Below are 23,036 nucleotides of genomic sequence, written 5' to 3'. Positions count from 1 at the left end.
CCCAACTGCACAGCTCCGAACGAAAGCAAATTTGGTGGTTATAAAAAACGCAGGGTGCGGAAGAGGTATTCGAAGGAAAAATTTTGAGCAAGGGGACGGCACGGCGGCAAGAAACAAGCAAGTGATCAGTGCTTCTTCTTTATTATAAGAAGGAAAGTTTGGAATAAGAGGTGTCGGACCGATTCAACGGCCAACATTTAGGGGAGTCTCTCCCCATCGTAAGCTGGTCGATGTAACCTAGCATTGACGTGAGAGGCATTGATCCGGATCCAATGGGTAACGCACATGTTGTTGTTATTGCCTCAGAACATGCTGAATGTTGGCTAAGGATAGCAGGATGGATATATCCAGAGAATTTTAGCGATAGAAGCTTCCTCAGGCATTGTCGTTCATGGAGAATTCTTATATAAGCGCCACTCGCGGTCAAGGCGTGGAGAGAGAGGCGTATCGGCAAGGAGGTCAGCCTGGGCTAGTATGCGCTGGCCTGCTGCCTTGCACAGGGAATGGAAGAAGGGGAAAATAAAAATGATGATGATGATGATTGAAGTTTATTGGCGCAAGGGCATCTAAAGCCAAAGCGCGCCAGGACATGTGTTTTGGTTCAGTGAAATTGTGGGTTTAGTGCTATGACTTAAAATAGGGGCTGTATAGATGCCTACACATAAGACAAATCTATAAATACTAGTGGATGAATTCTAGAACAAAAATAAAGAAGGAGCAACGAAAGGCGATGACGGCAGGAAGAAGGAACGAGTATATACAAATAACCACGCAAAGACAGTGGCTTTTCTAAAATCTCGAGTCTAGTCCGATGCTTTATGTGCGCAAGGCTGGCGGTCGTGCCGCACTGTGAACAGAGTGCGCTAAAAGAGTTCGGGATATATGTAACTGTACATTTGCGGACAAATGAACGAATGGGTCCGGAGGCTGCGCGACACGATTTGCCGGGGGTTTTGTGAACTTGAGGTGCGGTGGTGGTTTCGTTTGGCGAAGGGAGGTAGGGGGCGGGGTGCGAAGCACAACACTATACCAGAATTCGGCAGTTTTTTGAAGCCGTGAGGTGGCATACGCGGGTTTTGGCCCGGTTAAAAAGGAAGGGTAGGTCATGTGCTACATATTTGCATCGCATGTGTACATTTGCATCGTGCACCGTCGGTGTAACACTGCTTGGACGCTACTGACGGCGCTTTTCAGAAAAGCCCGCCAGCGTTGCGAGAGACGCCCGGTAGCTGCCAGGGCGCCATTCGTCATGCCCGACAGCAGTTGGCCGGCGCGCTTGGTCGCGCTGGTACGTCGAACCCGCTTGTATTTAGAAGGCCATCCGAGAAGCACAGGCGCCAACCCTAAACCAGGCTGTCGCTGTGTATGATTCGCCCTCCAATCGAAATTGCGAAGTTTCTTTAAAATTTTTCTTGCGAAGTTTATGCTCGCAGCATCGTCTTTGTCCGGCACAGACGTTGCTCGCTGTGCCCTCCGAAATACTTGCATACGGCCGATAAACCGCTCTCAGAGACTGCCGGGGACGCACAACAGCAAGCTCGAAATGTCTTTCGTGCCTCCTCGGTGTCGTACGAGGTGTCGCAGAGTAGCGCGCCTATATATGCGCTCTCGAAAGCAGTAGCACAGACGCCATGCTGCCTGGTGGCGAAAGAAGCCCAGCTTTATTACCATACATTGCTTAAAATGGGTACTTTACCTTTAGCTGCACCAAATTTTAACAAATTACCTGGAGTAGACAGCACAATTCTAACCCCTGATCTGAATTACTGGATGAGGCGGCCGTTACTTCTACCGAGAAATACAATCTTTATTTGAATAATTACCATTATTACGCTAACTTCTTAGATACTTTACGGTGTTGTATCTGCGAACGTCACGGGTCGCGCCAGCCAACCGTAATAGGGAACCACAATGAAACGCTCGTCCATTGCCCACCTGTAATCGCCATCCGCGCGATGCAGATGGAATGGAAGCTTGTCGGAAGTATTAGGAGTGCACAATGAGCGAGCCGCCGCCCCCCCCCCCCCCCCTTCTCGGAACGCCCTCGTTACTGATTGGCTGACGCGAGCCTTCACCACGTTGTACGGAGTTAAGACAGTCGCCGAACAGAAACAAGGAAGACAGTGTCAATGAGAGAGAGCCCACGGAGCGGTTCAACAGCACCAACGCTGACCCGCACTTCGACGCACGGGGAAGCGGGCGAGTTGGTGTGAATTCAGGCTTAGGAAAGCTCGAAGAGCGAAAGACGACAGCAAGACGCTCGTCCATCTTTCCATCTGTCGTCCTCGCACTTTCCTAACCGTGCTGGCATAGCGCCACAGCACCAGATGTACAAGCCGGCTGTCTGTTTAGTGGTTAAGATTGCATGTATACACGGACAGAGAAAAGTGGCAATTCCGGCGCGCCGGCACGTATTTTTTTGGTTTTCTTTAACGGTCAGCCGACAAGTATATCTGTTCGACCCGACGGCAGCGTACACGGCCAAGCTCCTTGGTGCGCGGGCACAGCGCTTGCGCGAGGCGCCACAGTGTCCAGGCGAGAGTGCGCGCAACACGGCAGAGGGGCGGCAGCCGCTTTCATCAGAGTCCCAGCGTGGTGCCCAGGACGGGCGGCAGCGCGCCGGTGGCTGGCGGCGCGGCGGCGGCGGCCGCGGCGGCAGCCTCGAACGCTTCCTTTCGCGTCACGCTCGTGAAGATCTGCTCGAGCGAGGTGTCCGAGATGAAGAAGTCCTGCAGCTTGAAGCGCTGCTTGATGCGCCCCATGCGCATGAACATCTCGCTCCACTGCATCTGCACCCGCGACATCCGGAACTCCAACAGACCCTGCGAGTCGTTGAAAGAAAAGAAAAAGTATATATGTGGGTACTTTGCTGAGCTAACCTGCGATAGGCGAAAGCCTATCTATGACTGACGTACTAGTTCTGCGGAGACCAGCAAGGGGGAGAGAATTAGTATAGGGAAAATCAGACATCCACCCGTTCGTAGCAATTGCTACAAAGGAAACACACATACGGGTTTCCTTTTGGCTGCCCCGGAAAGGCGGTGGTCCCGGGTTCGAGTCCCGGACCAGGCCGAATTCTTCTTCAACTGTGAGGCTTTTCTTTCGAGGAACCCGTATGGGTTTCTTTTGTAGCAATTGCTATGAACGGGTGGGTGTCTGATTTTCCCTTTACCTATCTGTGACTGTCTCTGTTGCTGTTGTATGAACTGTTCTGCGAACGGACGCCGCCGAGCATGGGAGGCAATCACAGCCATATGGCTGCAAGGTTTGTCGCCGATGTGCGCGCACCCCCACGCGCATGTCTGCCCTCTCCCACGCGTCCACTCGCACAGCGCTACTGGCATGGCGCCTCCTCTCCTTGCTCCCCTCGCCGGTGAACACTGCTTTCCTGCGTCCACCATGGACTGCGCCCGGACACTCATGAGCCACTAAAGGCTTACGCCTCTAAAAAAAAAAAAGAGAGAAAAAAAAGTGCGAGTGTGTTGTTTGTGGTGTTCTGAAGTGCAGCGAGCGGATTACCGGATCGCGGTTACGCGATAACGAAGTCCCAAAGCGTAGAATTAAAAATGGCTGGAAAATGCATTTGCAGCTGCGAGCGGCCGCTCGGCGTAATTCTCGCGGTAGTGCGACGTGCAAGGAAGCGACTCGCGCACATTTCGGCTTCTGTCAAAGGGCTCTTCGCAACACTCCATCGAAGCGCAAGCTGCACACAACTATAGCATAGTTTTACAGCGGGGTTGTTGCTCTGATGAGAATCGTTCCAGGGCGTAAGCGCAAGGTGTGAATTTCTCCGAATGGAACCACAAGCCGTAGCGTGCTGAAAATTATAACTTGGAAGTGGTTGGTCTTACTTGGCACGTTGTGAGATTACAGCCAACCGGAATGGAGCTATCGCGTCAGCAGGAATCGACCCCGCGACTTGACGCGCCGCATCAGTAAGCTACAGCCCACTGAGGCACAGCAATACTCTCGCGGCTGACGTCCGCAAGGCTGGTGAAAGGGCCAGATAGTCGCAGCGCACGTTCTATTCGGTGCACTGTTCCTACATGCGGTTAGGCGAAATAGCACTGGCCAATAGAGCAATTACACCCCCTCCACCACTTGCCTCCTAATAAATAAATAAATAAATAAATAAATAAATAAATAAATAAATAAATAAATAAATAAAAATAAAACTGACAGGTCACGAATCTTTCTGTCTGGTGAAATGTTCATAACGCTAAAGAAAACGAGACGCAACGCTAAAAGTGCACAGAGCGGCGGCTGGGCTTGTTTATTTTATTATTTATTTATTTATTTATTTTATTGCATTTATTGAATACTGCGGACACGTGGCCCAAGCAGGGAGGGCGACATATGGTACATACCAAGAAAATCAGATTGACAAAACAAACAGAACCATGAAAAACCAGATAAGGAAATGGATTCAATTTATACAATTCCATTCGGTTACAGTTCGAGGAAAAAAAAGAAAACTTATATGTGTTTGTTCTTGCAAAGTAAGGGGCTAATGCATCATGTCTGCGATGGCATGTAGTTCTGGTCGAGAGCTGCGATAAATGTTCAGATGGGTCAAGGGATAAATTGCTAGCGTGAGTAGTTTAAGGAATTCAAGTCTCTGTTTTCTTCTTCTATGTTCGAGTGGTTCAAGGTTGTTAATTTCCATAAGTTCGGTGGGGGAATCACATTTGGAAAATTTGTTAAATATAAATCCGACCGCTTTGAATTCTCTCAAGACTATTGATATTAGTTTTTGTGTATGGATCCCAAACTATGCAAAACTATGCAAGCTTATTCCAGCGTAGGTCTAATTAGGGAGATGTAGCATAGCATTTTAACGTTAGACGCGCACCACACTTTGCTGGAATGTGCTGAAGACTGCTGAATGGAATGCTTCTTAGAGACTTAAATCTAATGAACGCCTCTTTATACTTTCCAATAAAAGACACCTAAGGGTGTTCCGGTCCATATTTCCTCTTCCGCCACCGAGAAAATTTGTGTGTGCTCATTATCCGGCTAATCTTTGACTCGCGTTCACGTTCGGCCTCGTTGGCAAGACAAATTTAGGATTGTTTAGGCGCACCGACAACGCGCACAAGCAAACGAACTCGCAGTATAGCGCTATGTGTGTGTCCACTTGCTTGTCCTCATTGTCAGTGCCCTTTTAAGTGCATAATTTTTCTCGAATTCAGGGCGTGGATTTTGATGGGAAAACTTATTGCGTCCTAAAACAACCCACTCACTCCTTTTTACCGCACTATGTCGTGCTTAATCATTGTTTCTTTTTCCCCGCGCGGTAGTCGTAGCGCGCGAAAATACCATAAGTATCGTGTGACTGCGCGCGCACGCACGCACACGCCAATGTTCCCCAAAAGTGATTTGAAAGAACTCGTTAACTCCACTCACTACCCGACTAGGCAACCGTCTGGACATGGCAAGCTAATAGAGAGTTTTAGTTTAGGGGTACGCAAGCCGCTTGCGTTGCCTAAACTAAAACTCTCTAATAGAGACTTTTAGCTTGTCCGCTATTCCGGCAAACCGAAATAGCTATTCCGGCAAACCGAAAAAGCGCGGTTTGGGCGGATTACCATATGGTCGGGGGCGTAAACGTGAGCGGCCGGAGCGGTGCAGCCGCCTGGTGTTGTAGTGCTCAATGAGACAAACACAGAACTAAAATTGCAGTAACCTACTTTATTCTGCTTCGCTGCTGGTGCAAATTTTCAGCAGCGGCGTAATTGTGTTCACAATTGTGCCGCCGTCGAAAATTTACACCCCAGCTAAAAAGAATACAGTAATTGGCTCTGTGTTTAGGTGGTTGAGCTTTGCACCACCAGCTGGCGCCACCAATCTGGCCGCTCACGTTTACGCCCCCGACCATCCGGTAATCCGCCCAAACCGCCCCGATTTGCCGGAATAGCGGACACGCTAAAAGTCTCTAATGTGTTTGGCTTCCGGTTATCGCGAGCTGCGTGTTCCGTGTGACTAATATCGCAGCCTGTCGCAATGACCAGGTGGTCGGGTGCCGATTCAGGCAGTCGGCGGAGTTAGTTCCTTCAAACCGCGCTTGGGACCGCTGGTGTGGCCGTGCGCGGTCGCACAATCACGCCGCGCTTTTCGTATTAAGCCCTCCTAACCACGTTACCGCAAAAACGCGTGCCGCGGAAGCTGCCGCGCGGCAGCGTTTTTTCTTGCTGCGGCAGGTTACAAGGGTTGTACGAGTAATGCGTGGAGGAAATCATTATACGCCGGACGTGACATCCGAAAAGCGACTCAATGGGTTGTTTTTGGACGCAACAGCAGGTTTCCCATCGGAAGCCGCGTGTGCTTAATACAAAAAAAAAAAGATTAATTTTCTCTAATTAGCCGGATAATGAGAGCACAAAACCTTATATTCCTAGTTTTTTTTTAGCAACTTGGCTACTTAACTGGGACAAGTTTTTTTATTATTTCGCATGCTTAACTGCAAAATTGATTGATAAGGTTACGATAAGCTCGAACCTGTTGGTTTATCTTGCGCTTCTCCTTCCACTTTAGCTTCTGTTTTTTCGATCGTAAACTGTACGCAATCTTCATGTGTGTTTACGTATACATTCAACATCGTGTACGTACCCGCCGTGGTTGTGGTGTTGGGCTGCTGAGCGCGAGGTCGCGGGAACGAATCCCGGCCACGGCAGCCGCATTTCGATGGGGGCGAAATGCGAAAACACCCGTGTACTTAGGTTTAGCCGGTTAAAGAACCCCAGGTGGTCAACTTAACGCGGAGTACCCTACTACAGGGTGCCTCATGATCAGAAAGTGGTTTTGGCACGTAAAAGTTTTTTTTTTGACATCGTGTACGTATGTGGGACTATTCGTTTACGTGACACTGTGTTCCTGTTCCGTTTCTTGCAATTTTATATAGCAACGTACACAGGCACCATGGTAAAGCGCGTTGCTTATGGCACTGAGGGACACGCAATAAGTGAAATAGAGAAAATTGTTTTTTATACACGCCGGAAGGATTCGATGGCCGTTTCTTCAAACGGTGCAATGGGAGGCCAAGCATACTCACGCGATTCTGCAACGAACGCCCCCTACAACGCAATGACCTGTATAATGAAGAAATAATTCTGGCCCGCTTCTCTTGTGAACGGCGTGGTGCGCTTCCTTTACAACGAAGTCACCTCTATAGCGAATTATTTCGAAGCCCCCCCCCCCCCCCCCCCCCCCAAGTGCTTCGGTTACGAAGGCGCAGGACTGTACCTCGCAAGTGTGCACCATTTCGGCTTCCGGGAAGGCCTTGCACACCGCTTCGGCGACTTCCTGCTGGTACCCGAAGTCCTGCTTCCTGTCCGGGTACGTCTTGACGCTGATGGTGTAACCCTTGCCGAACTTCTCCTTGAGGTGCGCGAGCGAGCCGAGGCACTGGAGACGCCCTTCGCCCATGATGGCGATCCGGTTGCACAGGAATTCGACGTCCGACAGGCTGCGGCAATGAATTGACGGATTGTGTGCGCCGCTTCGTACAGCTTAGTTCCTTGTCGAAAAAGAAACCCACATCCAAAACCTGAAATAAGAATATTGGGACCCCGTCCAAAAATCCCTTTGTTCCCATATATGGCTTGGGATACACTATCGAAAAAAAAAAAACAACTATATGCTGAATACCTCTATGTTCAATATTTGAACATATGAAGATCATATGAGAACCCCTCTGTTCCCGTCTATCTATAATACGGGGCATTTGTATATCTTTTTTTGCGGGACATGCCCTTATATTCCTATTTATCACACGCGGCATGCGTGCCATAGAATGAGGACATAGAATTTCTTATGCGAGATTCGCACATGTTAATACATTGGAGATGAGAATTAAGGTTCTTATAGCTTTCTTTCTTAATAGGCTGTCCCATATAGCATATGAAAACACACGGAGCTTTATGTGGAATACCCATATATTCGCATGGTACTACCGAATATGAGACGTTCTTTTTCCATACGGCAAACAAGGCTGTGGAGGCAAGTAAAGTAGTGCCGTTCATAGAAATCTCACCGCGCGTTTCCCAGTGCAGTTCCTGATATGCGATGCTTTTTGTACTGAATAACTACTTTATATAAAGTAGTTATTCAGTACAAAAAGCATCGCATATCAGGAACTGCACTGGGAAACGCGCGGTGAGATTTACAACTGCAACTGCATATTGTGGATGTAAGGTTACGTCAGATCACGCGTATTTGGGGCTGCACGCGTTGTGCATCAAGTTCACGCGACGCACTACATTTTGGCAAGATTGAAGCGCCAACTGCGGCTGTTTGTGTCACTCCGCTCGTGCGGCGGTAAACACGTCCGGACCTGCGTCGCCTTCCGCGCAGTAAACGCCTCCTATTATTACGTGAAAGTGTGGAACCTAATGTTGCGTCGAGTCTCAGGACGCTACACTTGCATATATGTATTTCTTCCATACGCTTTGCACACTTTATTTTTGGTCGCAAATTCGAACAGTGAAATTATATAGTCTCCCTATGGGCGCTGTAGCGATCTTCCTGCGCAGGCGAACTTTCTGCCGAACTTTCGGGGAGGCTTCTCAGCCGCCATCTTGTTTGAACAAATCATCCTGCACATTTCTTTTGCCTACGATGCTCTATTCGCAAAATTGTCTTATTTTCTTGCGTGATGGGAGACGTAACATTGCAATGCCCTGCGTAAGTACTCTATGCAGTTTTGATACCTCAAAAATGCGGTCTTAGGCGCGGAAAAACTTAACGCACAGCTTGTAGTAGAGTTCGTGACACTCTGGAGTGAGTTGTCATTTGTAGATGGCTTAGCAAACCGATTCGTAAATAATAATATACTAAATAAGTTGTAACTCAAATAACATTTCCCTATTTTTCTGTACCAATGCAAGCTCCTCGGAGAAATAAAGGGGAAAGAAGTTGTTCTAACCTTTTTTTAATGTGGAACTGTGATTAAGCTCTACAGTTGTAGCATCATCATCTTCATTGCGCATGATCCTCTGCTATCACCGAGCCTTGCATATCACGTGACTCGGGCCACGAGCATAAAAAAAAAAGGCGCTCTCCTCCTAGACAGGGCTGTGGTCGCCGTAGCCGCCGCTCTGCTGTCCACCTTCCCATATAAATGCAGGGACGACTACAGGACTCGATCAGTCACCATTGCGTCGTACTCCTACACAATGTTAAGACAGCCGCTACCTGATCTGCCGTTTATTTAAATAGCCGTCTACACTGAGTATAGGTGGTATACGGAACATGGCGTCTATATGACCTGTTTCCGGCTCCCGTAGTCGCTTGGGGGCGCATGCACAATCTTCGAGTAACGTCCCTTAAACTTCGTAAAGTAGCGACACTCTCCTCCTCCGCCTTCACTACTCCTAGTTTCTCTTCTCTTTCACGCTCCCTCCTCGACTGTGGCGCCGCCTAGACCGCTAGAGCGTAGCAACGGCGCCATCATGCGTTTCTCGCCACTCCGTAGACGCTTCTCGAGCGAAAATGGCCCTGAAGCTTGGCGCTAGGGCGCACATGATGCTATTAGGCCAATAGCGACGCGGCGTTGGCCTCGACCAGAGCGCGCGAGGAGGAGGCGGCATTCTTCAAAGCGTGGCGCTACTTTACGAAGTTTAGGGGCTTTAACTTCGAGATCTATGCCTGTCGGCCAGAGAGACCCATCTTTGGGGGCGTGGATTTGGGCGCCGCTGATTGGAAGCAGCACTGCACCAACCTGTGCGAGCTGAGCAGTATGGACATCTTGCTGACTTGCTGCAGGGCGTTGATGTAGTTGACGATGCGCTTTCGCGCCGCCGGAGCGATTGTGGCGTACGGCTCGTCCAACAGCAGCATCCGGGGCATTCCCATCATCGAGACGCAGAGGGAGAGCTTGCGCCGGTTGCCAGCACTGCGCAAGATCCGTCGTGAAACACAATAGGTCATCGAGATGAACGAGAATAAGAGGAACCAGGAACCAGAGAGCACATTTTTTTTTTTTTGTCAGTCAGAACCGCGTGAAAGTGGACGAAAGAACAACTGGCCAGCCGGTGGGAGCAGAGCCCAGATTAGGCTTGCGATGCTGAAGCAATTCAGTTAAGGCATTGGCTGTTCCCGCGTTCACATTTTTTTTCTTGCGTTTATGCAGGTATACTAAATCTGACACTGGAAGTGCTGGTCAGCGCCCCTCATGGCCCTGGCGGCCAATGTGGCGAATCCTCTTGACCGCTGGCATGGCGTAGTACGTGAACTTTAGGAGCAGCCAGCTGTCCAATGAACCTCTCGTATCAATCGTACCCGCGCTGCGCTGAATAGTTTGTCGCGACGGATAGAGTAAAAACCGTTCTTTCTTATCACATCCGCTGAAAAAGGCCCTTGTGGCATTACGAAGATATTGGGCGAGCAGGCGCATGGCTTCCTTTGAGCTCCTGACCATGAAAAGGTCAGTCTGCTAGACTTCAATCTGTCTTAATGTTAGGAAAGAAGTCACTGACCGTACAGTCTAAACGAAGTGACGTTTCGATACACACAATGAGTCCTTGTTCTATTGTGAACAAGGATTCGTATGGATATCGACACTGAGAACGGTAATTCAGTCTCAACGACCTCACCGGGTATATGTCATTGGCAGCTCACCTGAATGTGATGACGAGCTGTTCGGCGATCTCCTGCAGGCGGAAGATGTGCAGCAACACGTGCAGGTACTGCGGCGTGATGGTGATGCCCTTGAGGCGCCCGAACAACTGCAGCGTCTCGGTGCCAGTCAGCATGTCGAGCACGCCGTCTCGCTGCGGGCAGTAGCCGACGTAGCGCCGATACTGCGAGACGCGAGGCGAGAGGAGGCCGTGTTACGAACTTGCAGGATGTCCTTAAGCATAGGATGTTTCTTTTATTGATGATGATTTAACGATGCGATTAGCATTCTTTGGGAACTTCAACCAGTTTACGGCTTGTCTGTCTGTTTGTCTGTCTGTGTCCGCGTCTAACGTCCTTCACGCCAACTTGGTTCACCGGGCATGTGCCACTGGGTATGAGCAGCTCTTAAACGATAAAAAGAAAATAACCCTTTAAATTTTTATACGGCGCCGGGCGCCGTTGAACCTGCGTCTTATATATTCAGGCAATCTTGCGTGAATATAGACATTCAGACTCGAGGCAAGTGCGAACTTCGCGGCGGCGGCGCTAGATGTCGCAATGTGTTCAGAGGGAAGTGCGAGAGAGGAGCGCGGCTGCAGTACAGGTCTCATACGTGACGCGTTTTGGCGGTAGCAATATACGGTGTGTGTCTCCATGGTGCTTCAATGTTAAGCGCATTAACGTTAACAGTCATCCTGAGGTGGTTTGCAGCGTAAGTTTTTTTTTTTTACGAGTAGATGTGTGTCAATTAATGTTCAGGTCGCCCTAATCACACAGTATATACTGTGCACCGCCTACTTATCGAGTGTTAAAATACCGAAACTGCAAGGCGGACTCTGAGGACATATTTGATGTCAATAAATCGCCAACATTTACCACGAAAAAGAAAAAAAATATTGGCCCTGGGCTATAAGCGGGTTAAAACGGACGTTTGGGCGAGTTGGTAAGCCATATTTGAAACAGAACACCACGGTTTTGACGGGGACAAGCAGGGAGAAACGACACGGACGAGCGCTGTGATGCGACACGGACGGCGCTCGTCCGTGTCGTTTCTCCCTGCTTGTCCCCGTCAAAACAGTGCTGTTCTGTTTCAAATACTATAAGCGGGGTTGCGGAGAAAAACGCTTGTCGCTTTAAAATTCTAAAATCTAGGGATTTAGGGTCCCAATGCCACGATCCAGGGGCCAGCTATGAGGCGGGACGTAGTTGAGTGCTCTGGATTAATTTTGATCGTCAGTGGTTCTTTAACGTGCACCTCATGGGCACACACGAGGGTTTTCTTGCACTCCACCGCCATCGCAAGACGGCAGCCGCGGACGGGATCGAACCCGCGACCTCGTGCTTGGCAGCGCAACTCCATAGCCACTCAACTACCTCGGCAGGTGCTTCGAAACTTTTTTTGAAAACACAAACACCTTAGGCTTACACTAAATATTTGTTCTTTAATACAAAAGTATTGCGTGCAGGTATACAACGATTACATCTGTGTCGCGAGTGTTAAGCGATATTATTTAGTTATGTAATATGCTGAGTAGTTATGGCCCACTCATCTGAAAAATATTAACTGTGTTTTTCACGCACAACTTCAAGTACTTTATTTTTGAAACTGCGCGTGTTGATAAATGTGTGCGCATGTTCCTGTACTTTCCTCTGTGATTTATTGGACTAGTGTCAAGAGCTTTGTGTTTGCGTTTATTGCCTGTACTCAATGCTCTTCGCTGGATATTGGCATTTCATTTAGTCTAATATACAACAAAGAGTAGTCACTGCCACCTAAAGACGAGAACTCGTCCGATATGATCATCCTAATAAAGAAAAAAGAAAAGCCTAGACATAAAGCGAAACAGAAACATACGAAGATGTACTTGGGTGACCCCATATTTCTAGGTTCTTCCTGCAAACGCTAATAGTTATTTTGTTGCATTTATAGTAATATAGAACGAACAGCACAAGACAGCACAAGCATTACCGCACAAACAAGAAAAAATGGAAATAGAAATTCACAATTATCACACAACCAATAAACGTTACCGTATTTACTGATAGCACCGGATGCTTTGTCTTGCGGAACATTGGTACGTTCACGATATCAGCTGCGTGCTAAACTATTTTATTGTTCGGGAATCGAACCCTAGTCCTCCGCGTGGGAAGTGAACTTTCTAACAAGTATACTTAGTTCGGGCAGGGCCACGCGACGTAGCGTAGCTCGCGCCTGCGACATCGCCTCTGGCGCGTGACGCTTTGCTCATGCATACACTAATCGGTTGCTCCACAACGGGGATCTCCGAGGCCCATTCCTGCGTCAGGATGAGTCGCGCTACTTTTGCCAGAGGTCGCAGCGAAGCTACACGGTAGACGGCCGGGCATAGAGATACTTAAGCCGTACATTGCATCGTCACCGTAAATTGAACGCTGAGAAATAAGCGATGGGGTAAAAGTCGAGGCCCGATGGTAAACGTGCGAGAACGGTAGGCTATTGTTCGTATATTAAGTTCATTATTATGATATCCGTGAAGATTTTGTCTTTCTTTTTCTTCATTGAGTAGGGACGCTAAACACGGATAAATACATTGTCGGAGTTTACTTTCCAGGTGTTCGTGTGTGCACGTGTTTGACATTGTTGGCCGCTGACCCTGCCTTATGCTTACGGAATTTTGTTTCTTAGGAAAGCTGTTCTCCCTGGATGTCGCGCTTTGTATTTCCTGGAGAACTAGACTGTCACATTACGTTTTCCTGTGGTGTTGCTTTAATTAGCTGAGCGCGTATAGTTGTCATGCAAGTGAAGGAGTAAAACTGTGCTCATAAAGTGTTCTAGGTTGACTGGCATGGCCGCCTTTCTGAGGTCGGTGACGCAGCATACGTTTCAAGCAAATCATCCCATTTTATGTCTGCAATATTTTTATCGCCACGTAAACAATTGGGGAAATCCCTTATGAACCTTCACTAGCAAACTGTTGAGCTAGTTCATTTGATTAAAAGAAAAAGAAAATGCTGACTGAAAATACCGTTTGCTTTGCTTATAGTGTCTTTCGAGATACTTTGTTATGCCCAAAAAGTTCCGTTTTACAGATAGCTTTGTTGCCCATAGGTGACGGGAACGTTCTCCAGAAGCCGCTTTAAATTAAGCGCGAACAACTTTCACGAGAAAGATTTTACGAGAAAGTGTGTCATAATGGACAGTCCAAAAAAGACAACTCCACAGCGTGCGCTGAGCCCGGCTAGGGCGGAAAATGAAGACTTACCGTGCCACGATCACATTCTGGGCCGACTTTCTCAGGATTGCGCTTTTTAAAACGCGTGACTTTCTCTCTCTCTCTCTCTCTCAGTTCAAATTCCTTGCTCCACGGATTATGTGGGTACAGCGAGCTCGTCGAAAAATACTCGCTTATCGTACACAGCTGTCGATACCCCGAACAATATGGTCGGAAAGCACACGATATCGGTATTTCATCGTCGCTGCACTGGCAACACCTTCCCTTCGGTATACGGCAGCCACGGCCACGCGGGCGGTGGCTTTCCCCGCAAGGCCGCCGTGCCCGGTAAGTGCGCCCTCGTTCGGGGGCAGCTCACCATGTGCGTGTCATTGACGACGGAGAAGCCGGAGATCAGGGCGTCCCCGTCGTGGGGCAGAATGTCGCTTGTCAGCACGCGGAAGGTGGTGGTCTTTCCCACGCCGTTAACGCCCAGCAGGCCGAAGCACTCGCCGGAGCGCACGGTGAAGCTCAGCCCCTGCGCGCGAAATGCAGTGCGGGAAAGGCCAATGCACGGCGACGTTGAAGGACCGCGACTTGTTCAATCGTTCGTTTCTTTGAAACGACGCCGCAGAAAACAAACAAACAAACAAACAAACAAACAAACAAACAAACAAACAAACAAACAAACAAACAAACAAACAAACAAACAAACAAACAAACAAACAAACAAACAAACAAACAAACAAACAAACAAACAAACGCGGGATGACATTTCAGTCTCACCAGTTCTTCGATCGTACCGTATCTGAAACTGCGTCTTTAATAAAAACTCCGTGAACACCCTGGCACCTTCGTTTGGGAGTTAATCGACTGACGCGCCACCATAGTGTCCCAAGGTCAATATCGCCGTCCCCACCGAGCACCCGATAAAAAAAAAAAGGAAGCCTTCGCGGATGGAAGCAAATCCGAGCAACTCGTACACCAAAGACATCGAGGCTACATGCAAAAGATGTTCTGACAGCCTTGGCAAGTTTTAGGGGTCTTGTTCGGTCACTGCCCGAAATCTGCCGAAGGCTTTTGCGAGCGCCTTTACCACATCCGCTGCGATTTCCTCGCTGTAACTCGAGCCTTTTTCATACGCTTCGCTATATTCGTATACGATGCGTCGGCTTTACTACGCCGGCTTATTTGTGGACAATGCGCCTGCGCTTTCTCGATTCCGACCACGCCGCAAGAAGTTTGGCCACGCGGTCCATCTCACGCGTGTCAGGCAGCCTATAAAAATACCGTTTTTTTTTTACATGTAGGACGTCAGCTCCCGGCTGCTCCGCATGAACCAAACAGTGCCGGCGTAGGGGGCCATGTTTACGAACACTTCAACAAAGTGACAACGCGAGTGAACTATGATTGCTTATGTTGATGTAGACGCTTTATTACTTATTGTTATTTTCTACCACATTGTGTAAATAGTTCCCTTCCTCCTACTCTAGGATCACTTCCTGTCATTCTCCGCTGTCGGTATACAGTAAATCAGTTTTGCCTGCTTTAGTTACCTAAGCTCGTGCAGTGTACGAAATTGCTATACATTGCTTAGTCACGCAGATGCAAAGTCGCTCATCAGTTGGACCTCCCCCACTAACGCCTTCTCGACGTGTTCGCAAAAATTGTCTCCCAAATTCTGTCCGGGTAGAATCGGGGAAATCACATCCAGGTCTTTAAAGCGCCACAGTGCAACAGTGCCAGCGTGCGCGAGCAACTTGCCTGCAGCACGGGATTGCTCTCGACGTAGCCGTAGGACTTGAAGAGGCGATTCACGACCATGAGAGGTCCCGGTGTGGACGCCACCGTCGGATTTTTCACGAGCCCCACGATCATCTTGTTCTCGATCACCACGTCCGTGTCTTCCGGCTTCTCGCAGAAACCGAGGCAAACAGTGCGCAATCGTTAAAACAAGTTGAAGGGGCAGCGCAATAAGACGAAGACAGAAGGCAGGAACACACAGGACAGCGCTGTCCTGTGTGTTCCTGGCTTCTGTCTTCCGTCTTGTTGCGCTGCCCCTTCAAGATGTTCAACCAGTACAAACTCGCCCAAATCTCGATCCTTCTACGTTAAAACAAGTGCTAACCGTATATGTGGCACACGCATAGAGCTAAGTGTTCGGTTAGGGTGTTTCACTGTGATATTCGGGCTTCACCCACTTTTAAGGTATCGTCTGCCCCCCCCCCCCCCCTTTCCCCCCAAAAAACGAAAAAAGAAAAACGCCGGTCCATCTAGATGGCGCGAGACGTTTCAAGGAGCCCCCTCATGCCAATCGTAAGTATATATCACGTACTTACAGAAATACCGGCGCTAAGTTCTAGTTTTCTTTTTCTGCATGAAAATGCCGTAGAACCGACTCCCCCCCCCCCTCCCCCCCCCCTCAGAGGAAAAAAAGAAGCATAAAGAGTCGCACGCGTATCAGGCAGCCTACAAAAATACAGTTTTTTTTACATGTCGGACGTCAGCTCCCGGCTGCTCCGCCTGAACCAAACAGTGCCGGCGTGGGGGGGGGGGCATGTTTACGAACACTTCAATAAAGTGACAACGCGAGTGAACTATGATTGCTTATGTTGATGTAGACGCTTTATTATTTTTATTTTCTACCACATTGTGTAAATAGTTCCTTTCCTCCTACTCTAGGATCACTTCCTGTCATTCTTTGCTGTCGGTGTACAGTTCCGCGAGAAATCTGAAAATGGTCGTAATGGTTAGTGCATCGGGGTCCTGCAGCTGGGTCACGCAAAATGGGTTTGATTCTTACTGCCTTTCGTAATGAAAGTGTTATTAGACGGTGTCTTGGGGTTTTTGTGGACGGAGCACTTCAACGGAATCTATGAAGCGCGCTGTAAAAAATATAAAAAACACAAACAGTGCTCGTATTATTTGTCCAGTGGAGGCAAACGCGCGGCTTGCTATCGAGCGATATTGCGCCGCGCCTTTCAGATTATCAGTAATCTAAGATTCTGCATTTACCGCAAGAGGGCGATCAAGATGGTTGTGGCTGGTTGACCCAGAATATGTGAGCGCGCTATAGACACTGCAGATGAATTTGGCAGACCCCGCCCGCGAGTGACTATTCAAAGGCGTTGCCAAAACACTGCAGCTGAGTCGCCGCTGTTTCTTCTTGACGCAGAGCGACTTCACATATTCTTTGTGGCATCTTTTAAGATTACCACTTTCTCTCTTTCTTGCGCATAACGGTGTGTCTCCTATGCAGGCACCTCAGCTAGGCGCTCCTATACAAATGCAGCTTCCAGGTCACGGAGTTTTCACAGTTCTCTCAGCAAGGAAGTAGCTTTACAGGTGAACTATAAATGCTCCCCGATCTAGTCGCTACAATGCGACGTATGTGTGAGCAGTTCCTTTCTATCTCGCTGTATTCTTCATGTTTCTCTACATCCCTCACCTCCCTCCCAGGCTCCATGCTGAATGCTCCAAACTGAGGCTCCATATTGTTCGCCCATCGTTGATCGAAACGCAAGTTGCAATTGAAAAAAAAAAAATGAAGTTTGAGGCGTGATTGATTCGGCTCTGCCAGCGGGCAGCATCCCAGCCAGAAGCGATAGCGCTCACCTTCTTGGTGCCAGTCAGCGCCTTCCCCACGGCGTGGGAAGGCTTGGCCACTGGGTATCTCTCCCCGTAGGCACTGGGTTTAAGCGCGCTCAGCGACTTGTCCACCGAGGGGAGCCACACCTCGATGCACACCAGGATCACGAACAGCACCACTCCCTCGATGGAGAGCGTGAGGAACTCGTAGAAGGCGGAGTACGGGTTCACGTCCAGCGGGTGGATGAGGTACTCGGATGGGTCCGGCGTGTGGAGGTCTGTGCAGCGCAAGCCGTCACGCGGGGGGGAGCGCCTCAGTCGCGCATGCGCACCGCCTGTCGCATCACTAACGAGCGAGCGTCCTTAAAAGGGAAGGATTCGTGTGAAAATTAAATTGTGCAATTTAACGTCCAGAAGCCTTTTTCCTTGCCACCTGGGTTCTTTATTGCGCGCCTAAAATAAATACAGGAGCATTTTTATTTAGTCAGCATTCGGACCGACGGGTAGCACGTGGATTCACCTAAACTTTTGTTTGTGGTGACTTGAAACTGCTGCGTGACTTTGCAAACAGGTGGTGTCGAAGGCCTGGCGTCTTTGACATGCTCCTGCAATCGCGACCGCCGCATTCAGCCAGCAAAAAGCATAGCCATTGAGATCTGTATTTGTTGTCCGAAGGAGGCAGTCGGTGGAGCGTAGATTTGGACACCGCCCATCGGTCACATTAAACAAAATATTGCGTTATGAATGCAAAATATGTCGTGATTTTACATGTGCGAAGATACGTATTGCCTTTCCATGTTTAGAAAACTACGATTACTTGGTAATTTAGAAAGGCAGAGCTTAAAATAACAATGAAGCGAGACCATCTGTCCAGACATGCACGAAGATTGGACAAATTCGAGCGCTACCTATAATTTCCATGGCGATAGAGCAATCACATTCACGAGAGTTCCCCCTATTAAATGTTGTAGGGAAGTATGCTTAAGAGGTTCTAAGCTGGGATAGTTGGTTCAACATGGCGAACAGCGGAGACGTCGTGAACAGTGATACGAACACAGCACACTAGCCCTGCTTGTGCCGTGCTATAAGGTGCTGCTTAATGTATGTGTGCGGCTATGACGTGTTGCCGGCTCTGCAATCGCTTCCGGCGCATCCACAATCCGCAAGGACATAGCCTTCAAGATTTGCGTCTGTTACTCCAAGGAAGCGGCCGCTGTGCACTTGAGTTGGACGCTACCTATTGTGTCCTTGTCCGCGAGTTTGGCCAAGTTGTCTTTAAGGGGGCAGCCTCGCTCGCAGTGAAGTCAGATTTCCCTATGCAAACACAAGTGGGACACAGCATTGACAACGGCACTTTCATGAGACAATAGATCTGCTGTGTTCAATAGGAAAAAGAAACTATTATTCTGATTGTAGCAAGCGCAATTTCCCGCTGAGGTCCTCAAGTAGGAACCGTTTGTTTTGAACGTTTAAATTAACCAACGTTTCATGACTTGTCTTAAGCGAGACGGAGAACTGCTTTGACACAGCACGCGTTTCTTGGTGGTGATAGTGAAGCGGAACGACTAGTTCAGTCGACTCGGTGGAGTCGAGCGTTGATGCGGTGTTTGCTTGTAGCTACGGCCGTCACGGTATGCTTGTCTTTTGTATCGAATACCGACAGAAAGTTGACATCGCCTTTCGTTAACGTTGTTTACTTGTGTCCATGGCTCCATCTGCGGCCATGGTAGTTTGGGCTGTGCGCAGTTCTTTAGGCGAGTCCGAACTACTCGAGGAAGATCCCTTTATTTGACGTTAGTGTACGCGTGACTGAGAACGTTTAACCTCTTGAACTTTTGTTGACAATTTTTCGCTTACCAGTTATGTCATGGTAGCTTGTCGGCTGAGACGTTGTGAAGAAAGGCGTTCAGTGGCATTCTGTGCTAAAGTATATATGCACTCTGTGGGATATGTTGTTTCAAAACGCTTTCACGCGTTGGAAGAATGCCTGCGTAAATACGCGTTGATCTGCTTGGTTTTCCGACAGGCATCGTCGAACACGCTCACACAAACGCCTATACTTCGAGAGTCCCTGTGTGAGCCATGAAACAATGAGACTTTGACCGTATGCTCTCGACATCGAACCCCAGGTCCTAGTACTCGCTGATAGACGAGTTTCTGCGGTGGAAAGCTGCTTGCGCATAACCGTAGCACCCAAGAAACCGTTGTCCAATGAATACAGCGGACGCTTTTTTCATTTACGGGTTCTCAAAGCCGACAACACCGAACTCACGCAAGCAGCATTGCAGCAAGGACAGTCGGCCCTGTGCCTGCTTGGTGTGGCAGCGGCTTTCGAGCTGCAGTCCTCCTCGGCGACACAGCCAATTCTCCCTGGCCAGCTGGAGGATCTTGGTCATACCGCGAGAGTAGGACTGCGAGGGCAGCAGCCTCAGCACCTGCAGCGTCACTTCGATGACCGTGGTCAGCAAGGCGTTGTTTAGATCCTCGCCGTAGTGCTCCATGAACACCGCGGCCAAGGAACCTCCCGAAGCTGGGCGAAGAATTTCGATCGATTCGTATCTGCTTGTTGCCGCTGTTTTAGTTCGCGTGATCACTCTTGTTTCCGTTATACTGTTGTAATGTCAATGATATGATTTGTGTAACACTAAGCTTAAGTACAGCTCATTGTGTGTATGTGTGTGTGGTGTGTTGTGTGCGTGCGTGTGCGTGTGTGCGCGCGCGTGTGTGTGTGTGTGCGGGAAGATACTCCAGGCAAGTTGGTGTCGATCGCACAAGAACACGGGACAACGACAAAGACAGGACGCACAAATGCGCACTTCCAGAGAAACCAAGCGGTTATCGAATAGTACGGATTAATTTCACGAGAGAAGTTGCTGAGGCCTTCCACATACAGTGCATGTCAGATTTTTATGTCAGGGCTCCATCCGTGTCACTCCAGAATCTTGGGGATCAGTGTTTCTCAAGCTGCGGGTCATGACCCCCAAATGGATCGTGAGCATTTTTCTGGGTTCAGGGAGCGTCCAATTACATGTGCGTTCTGCTTGCCGGAACAGCGATGCGTTTTCAGTCTCGGTGCCCACATATATTGCCCATGCATATTGCACCTGAAATTATGTTTATTATGCAGAGTGTAGTCTTAATGTTTGTCACAGAATGAACGGTGAAACGGCAAGGCAAGCACACGGTTGATCTCAACCTTCGGTCACCACAAAGAAAACTTCAACGAACACAGTCCCCCAATCAGTTTTGTCTCGTCGAAAACTGTAGAATTGGGGTTCGGCAGATATGGTTGTATCAAGAAAGGAAATACATTCCTCATATCAAACTACATAATTAAATCAATCCTTGTTAAAATATTACCTAGTATTATTGGTAGATATCTCTGCTGTGGTTAATGTGTTTTAAATAAATCAACATGTAAATATCTGCGTCATTGAAAAAAAAATTTCAGAAAGCTTATAAAAATAGGGGGGGGGAAGGGCGGGTGTCATTGTAGGTTTGGGACTACGAAAAGGAATCACGTAATAGAAAAATTTGAAACACTGGACAAGGAGAATCATGTCGATCTTCGTTGCTTCTACTTGCCTGGTTTTATACGCTGGTTTATATGCCGCGTAATAATACTTATGTTTCACTCGGCATGACACATTTGTGTGTCCGGTGCTTTTCGTACGCCCCCCCCCCCCCCCCCCCCTTGTGTTTTCTGCGCCGTTTATAAACGCCTAACGAACAGCGCTTTACTTTTTGGAATACATGCATATTGTGGACTATGTTGCTTCGATATATAAATTTTATCAGCTAGATATTGCTGTGGATATTACTCCGTCCTCAGTGCGAAAATGCTGGTAAATATACCGGCGCTCTTTGCCAATCCAGTTACACGGCCCATGTATGGCGATGTCTCCGGCTTTGACGGGCAACGAGCATACTCACAGATGATGAACGTGAAGATGACGAGCGCCGAGTATGCTACGATGGGGCTGTCGAACAGGAAGGAGCAGATGTAGATTGCTGGTAGAGCGGCGTAGCCGTGTAGCAGGTTGAGCACGAAGATCAGCTCTGCCAGTCAAAACGAGGTACGTAGCGATTTAGGGTAGGCTTTATTGTTTGAATAAAGCTTCGACTGGGGCTAGTTGGTGTGGCACCCTTTCTGCTTGCCGCGCTATACTGTTGTACGAAGTTAGACAAGTGTTAGAAGTGTATTATTAGAAACGTTAGAGAAGTATTAAAGTTTAGATCAAGCCACACTTCTCATTGTTAAATCAGATGTGCGTAGTTTGGCTTCTTTTTCGTCTTTCATTCCGTGTTATATGTTTGTGTTAGTCACCCTTCATGTGTGTATTTGACGTGCGCTAGCGAACAATAAACAGTTGAAAGATTGCGCACTAGTGTGTCTCTCTTCTTTCGTCCTTCGTATAACAGTTTAGCGGAGCAAGCAGAGAGATTGTTTCAGACAGTGCTACTCACACAACGCATAGGGAAATGCTCTTAACCGAGAGAATACGGTCAAAACATTCGGTGCAATAAGGTCAGTAGGACGAGCGGTTCAAACCTTGTCAAGCAACAGGCTGCAGAATTTCTGGAATCAGCTTTTCCGAAGCATGCGTGCTGATCGGAACATTTTCTCGAACTCATTGTGTCGGAAGAGATCCGGCGCTGCAGTGTCCTAGCTGAGAAGAGTGTCGTGAAAGTAGTGCACTTGACATTTTTTAGAAAGTCAGGAATCCATGAAGCACTCAGATACCTACACACCGCTTACAACGAAGATTTCGCGCACGGTAATGCGCATTTTATCAACAGGAGCTGACGTCATGGCTTGTGCGTATGCATAATCAAAGTTGATTGCGCGCGCAGTCGGGCTGATTAACCAAGAAAGTCTGCCATGTAAACACATATTCTTATGTTGCGGAAAGTACAGGTATAAAATAGCTGCTTCACTGCAAATCTTCCTCTGAGAACGTAAAGCACGACAAGATATCTTTAACCGACTGCAGTTTCGTAGAAGCGAAAAACACCTTGGCACATTGGCCGCAAAACTAATTTTTATGGTTTATTATCCAAATGAATAAATCGTTGACCGATAAGTTAAACCATAGCGTGTTTAACCAAACCACACCATACATGGTGTTTCATGTTACTTTAACCAAGAAATAACAAGAAAGAGCTTAACCGCAGCTGAACGAAACCAACGACACATGGCTTGCCGTCAGGTGGCGCTGCTTAGAGTATACCTTATATTACACTTAATTAGTTAATAAACTAAGACAAATTAAGGGAAATTTTTAATATTCACTTTAAGGCCAAGTGCGTTTCGTTGCGTTGTAGACGGGATCCAGAAACGACCAATCCAAATTTTTGTGCCAACGTGCATTCTGCGTGGTGATTTGTTTCGGCGGTTAAAGAGAGCCCGCGGAATATGAAATGATATCACGTGACTGCGCTGTCGCATTGCAGCGCTCTCAAACGCGCTTCGTGCGAAAGAACCGTGCGCACGGACCGTGGCGAAGTGAGCGACCGCGGCTCTAGGCATCAGCTTCACAGTGCGTCAGCAACTTTGACTGTGGCACACGGAAAGAAAGCGCTGTCGTCCCTGATAAGCGATAGGCTTATCCCTGTCTTGCGTTAGCTCATTCGAGCTTG

General features: G+C 48.4%; 2 protein-coding genes across 2 annotated transcripts in view; both read right to left on the bottom strand.

Moving 5' to 3' along the window:
* Window positions 1-2,112: 2,112 nt before the first annotated feature.
* Window positions 2,113-15,686, bottom strand: LOC126528079 (phospholipid-transporting ATPase ABCA3-like). Its single transcript, XM_072284537.1, has 7 exons — window positions 15,573-15,686; window positions 15,410-15,489; window positions 14,188-14,404; window positions 10,618-10,799; window positions 9,719-9,892; window positions 7,243-7,465; window positions 2,113-2,822 (listed from the first exon to the last, which is right to left on the bottom strand). Exons 1-7 carry the CDS (start codon window positions 15,684-15,686, stop codon window positions 2,580-2,582), a joined length of 1,233 nt encoding a protein of 410 aa, XP_072140638.1. The 3' UTR covers window positions 2,113-2,579.
* Window positions 15,687-17,073: 1,387 nt separating this feature from the next.
* Window positions 17,074-23,036, bottom strand: part of LOC140213208 (uncharacterized) — a 7,330-nt gene continuing 1,367 nt past the window's right edge. The window contains exons 2-4 of the mRNA XM_072284366.1: window positions 21,330-21,455; window positions 19,669-19,926; window positions 17,074-17,674 (exon numbers count right to left, since the gene is read on the bottom strand). Coding sequence (XP_072140467.1) covers window positions 17,253-17,674; window positions 19,669-19,926; window positions 21,330-21,455 — 806 coding nt within the window. The 3' untranslated portion in view covers window positions 17,074-17,252. The remainder of the gene's footprint in view (window positions 17,675-19,668; window positions 19,927-21,329; window positions 21,456-23,036) is intronic.

This window comes from Dermacentor andersoni, chromosome 9, assembly GCF_023375885.2.
Source record: "Dermacentor andersoni chromosome 9, qqDerAnde1_hic_scaffold, whole genome shotgun sequence".
Taxonomy (NCBI): domain Eukaryota; kingdom Metazoa; phylum Arthropoda; class Arachnida; order Ixodida; family Ixodidae; genus Dermacentor; species Dermacentor andersoni.
Note: the sequence above shows the minus strand (reverse complement) of the source record. Positions and strands in the feature narration are given on the sequence as shown.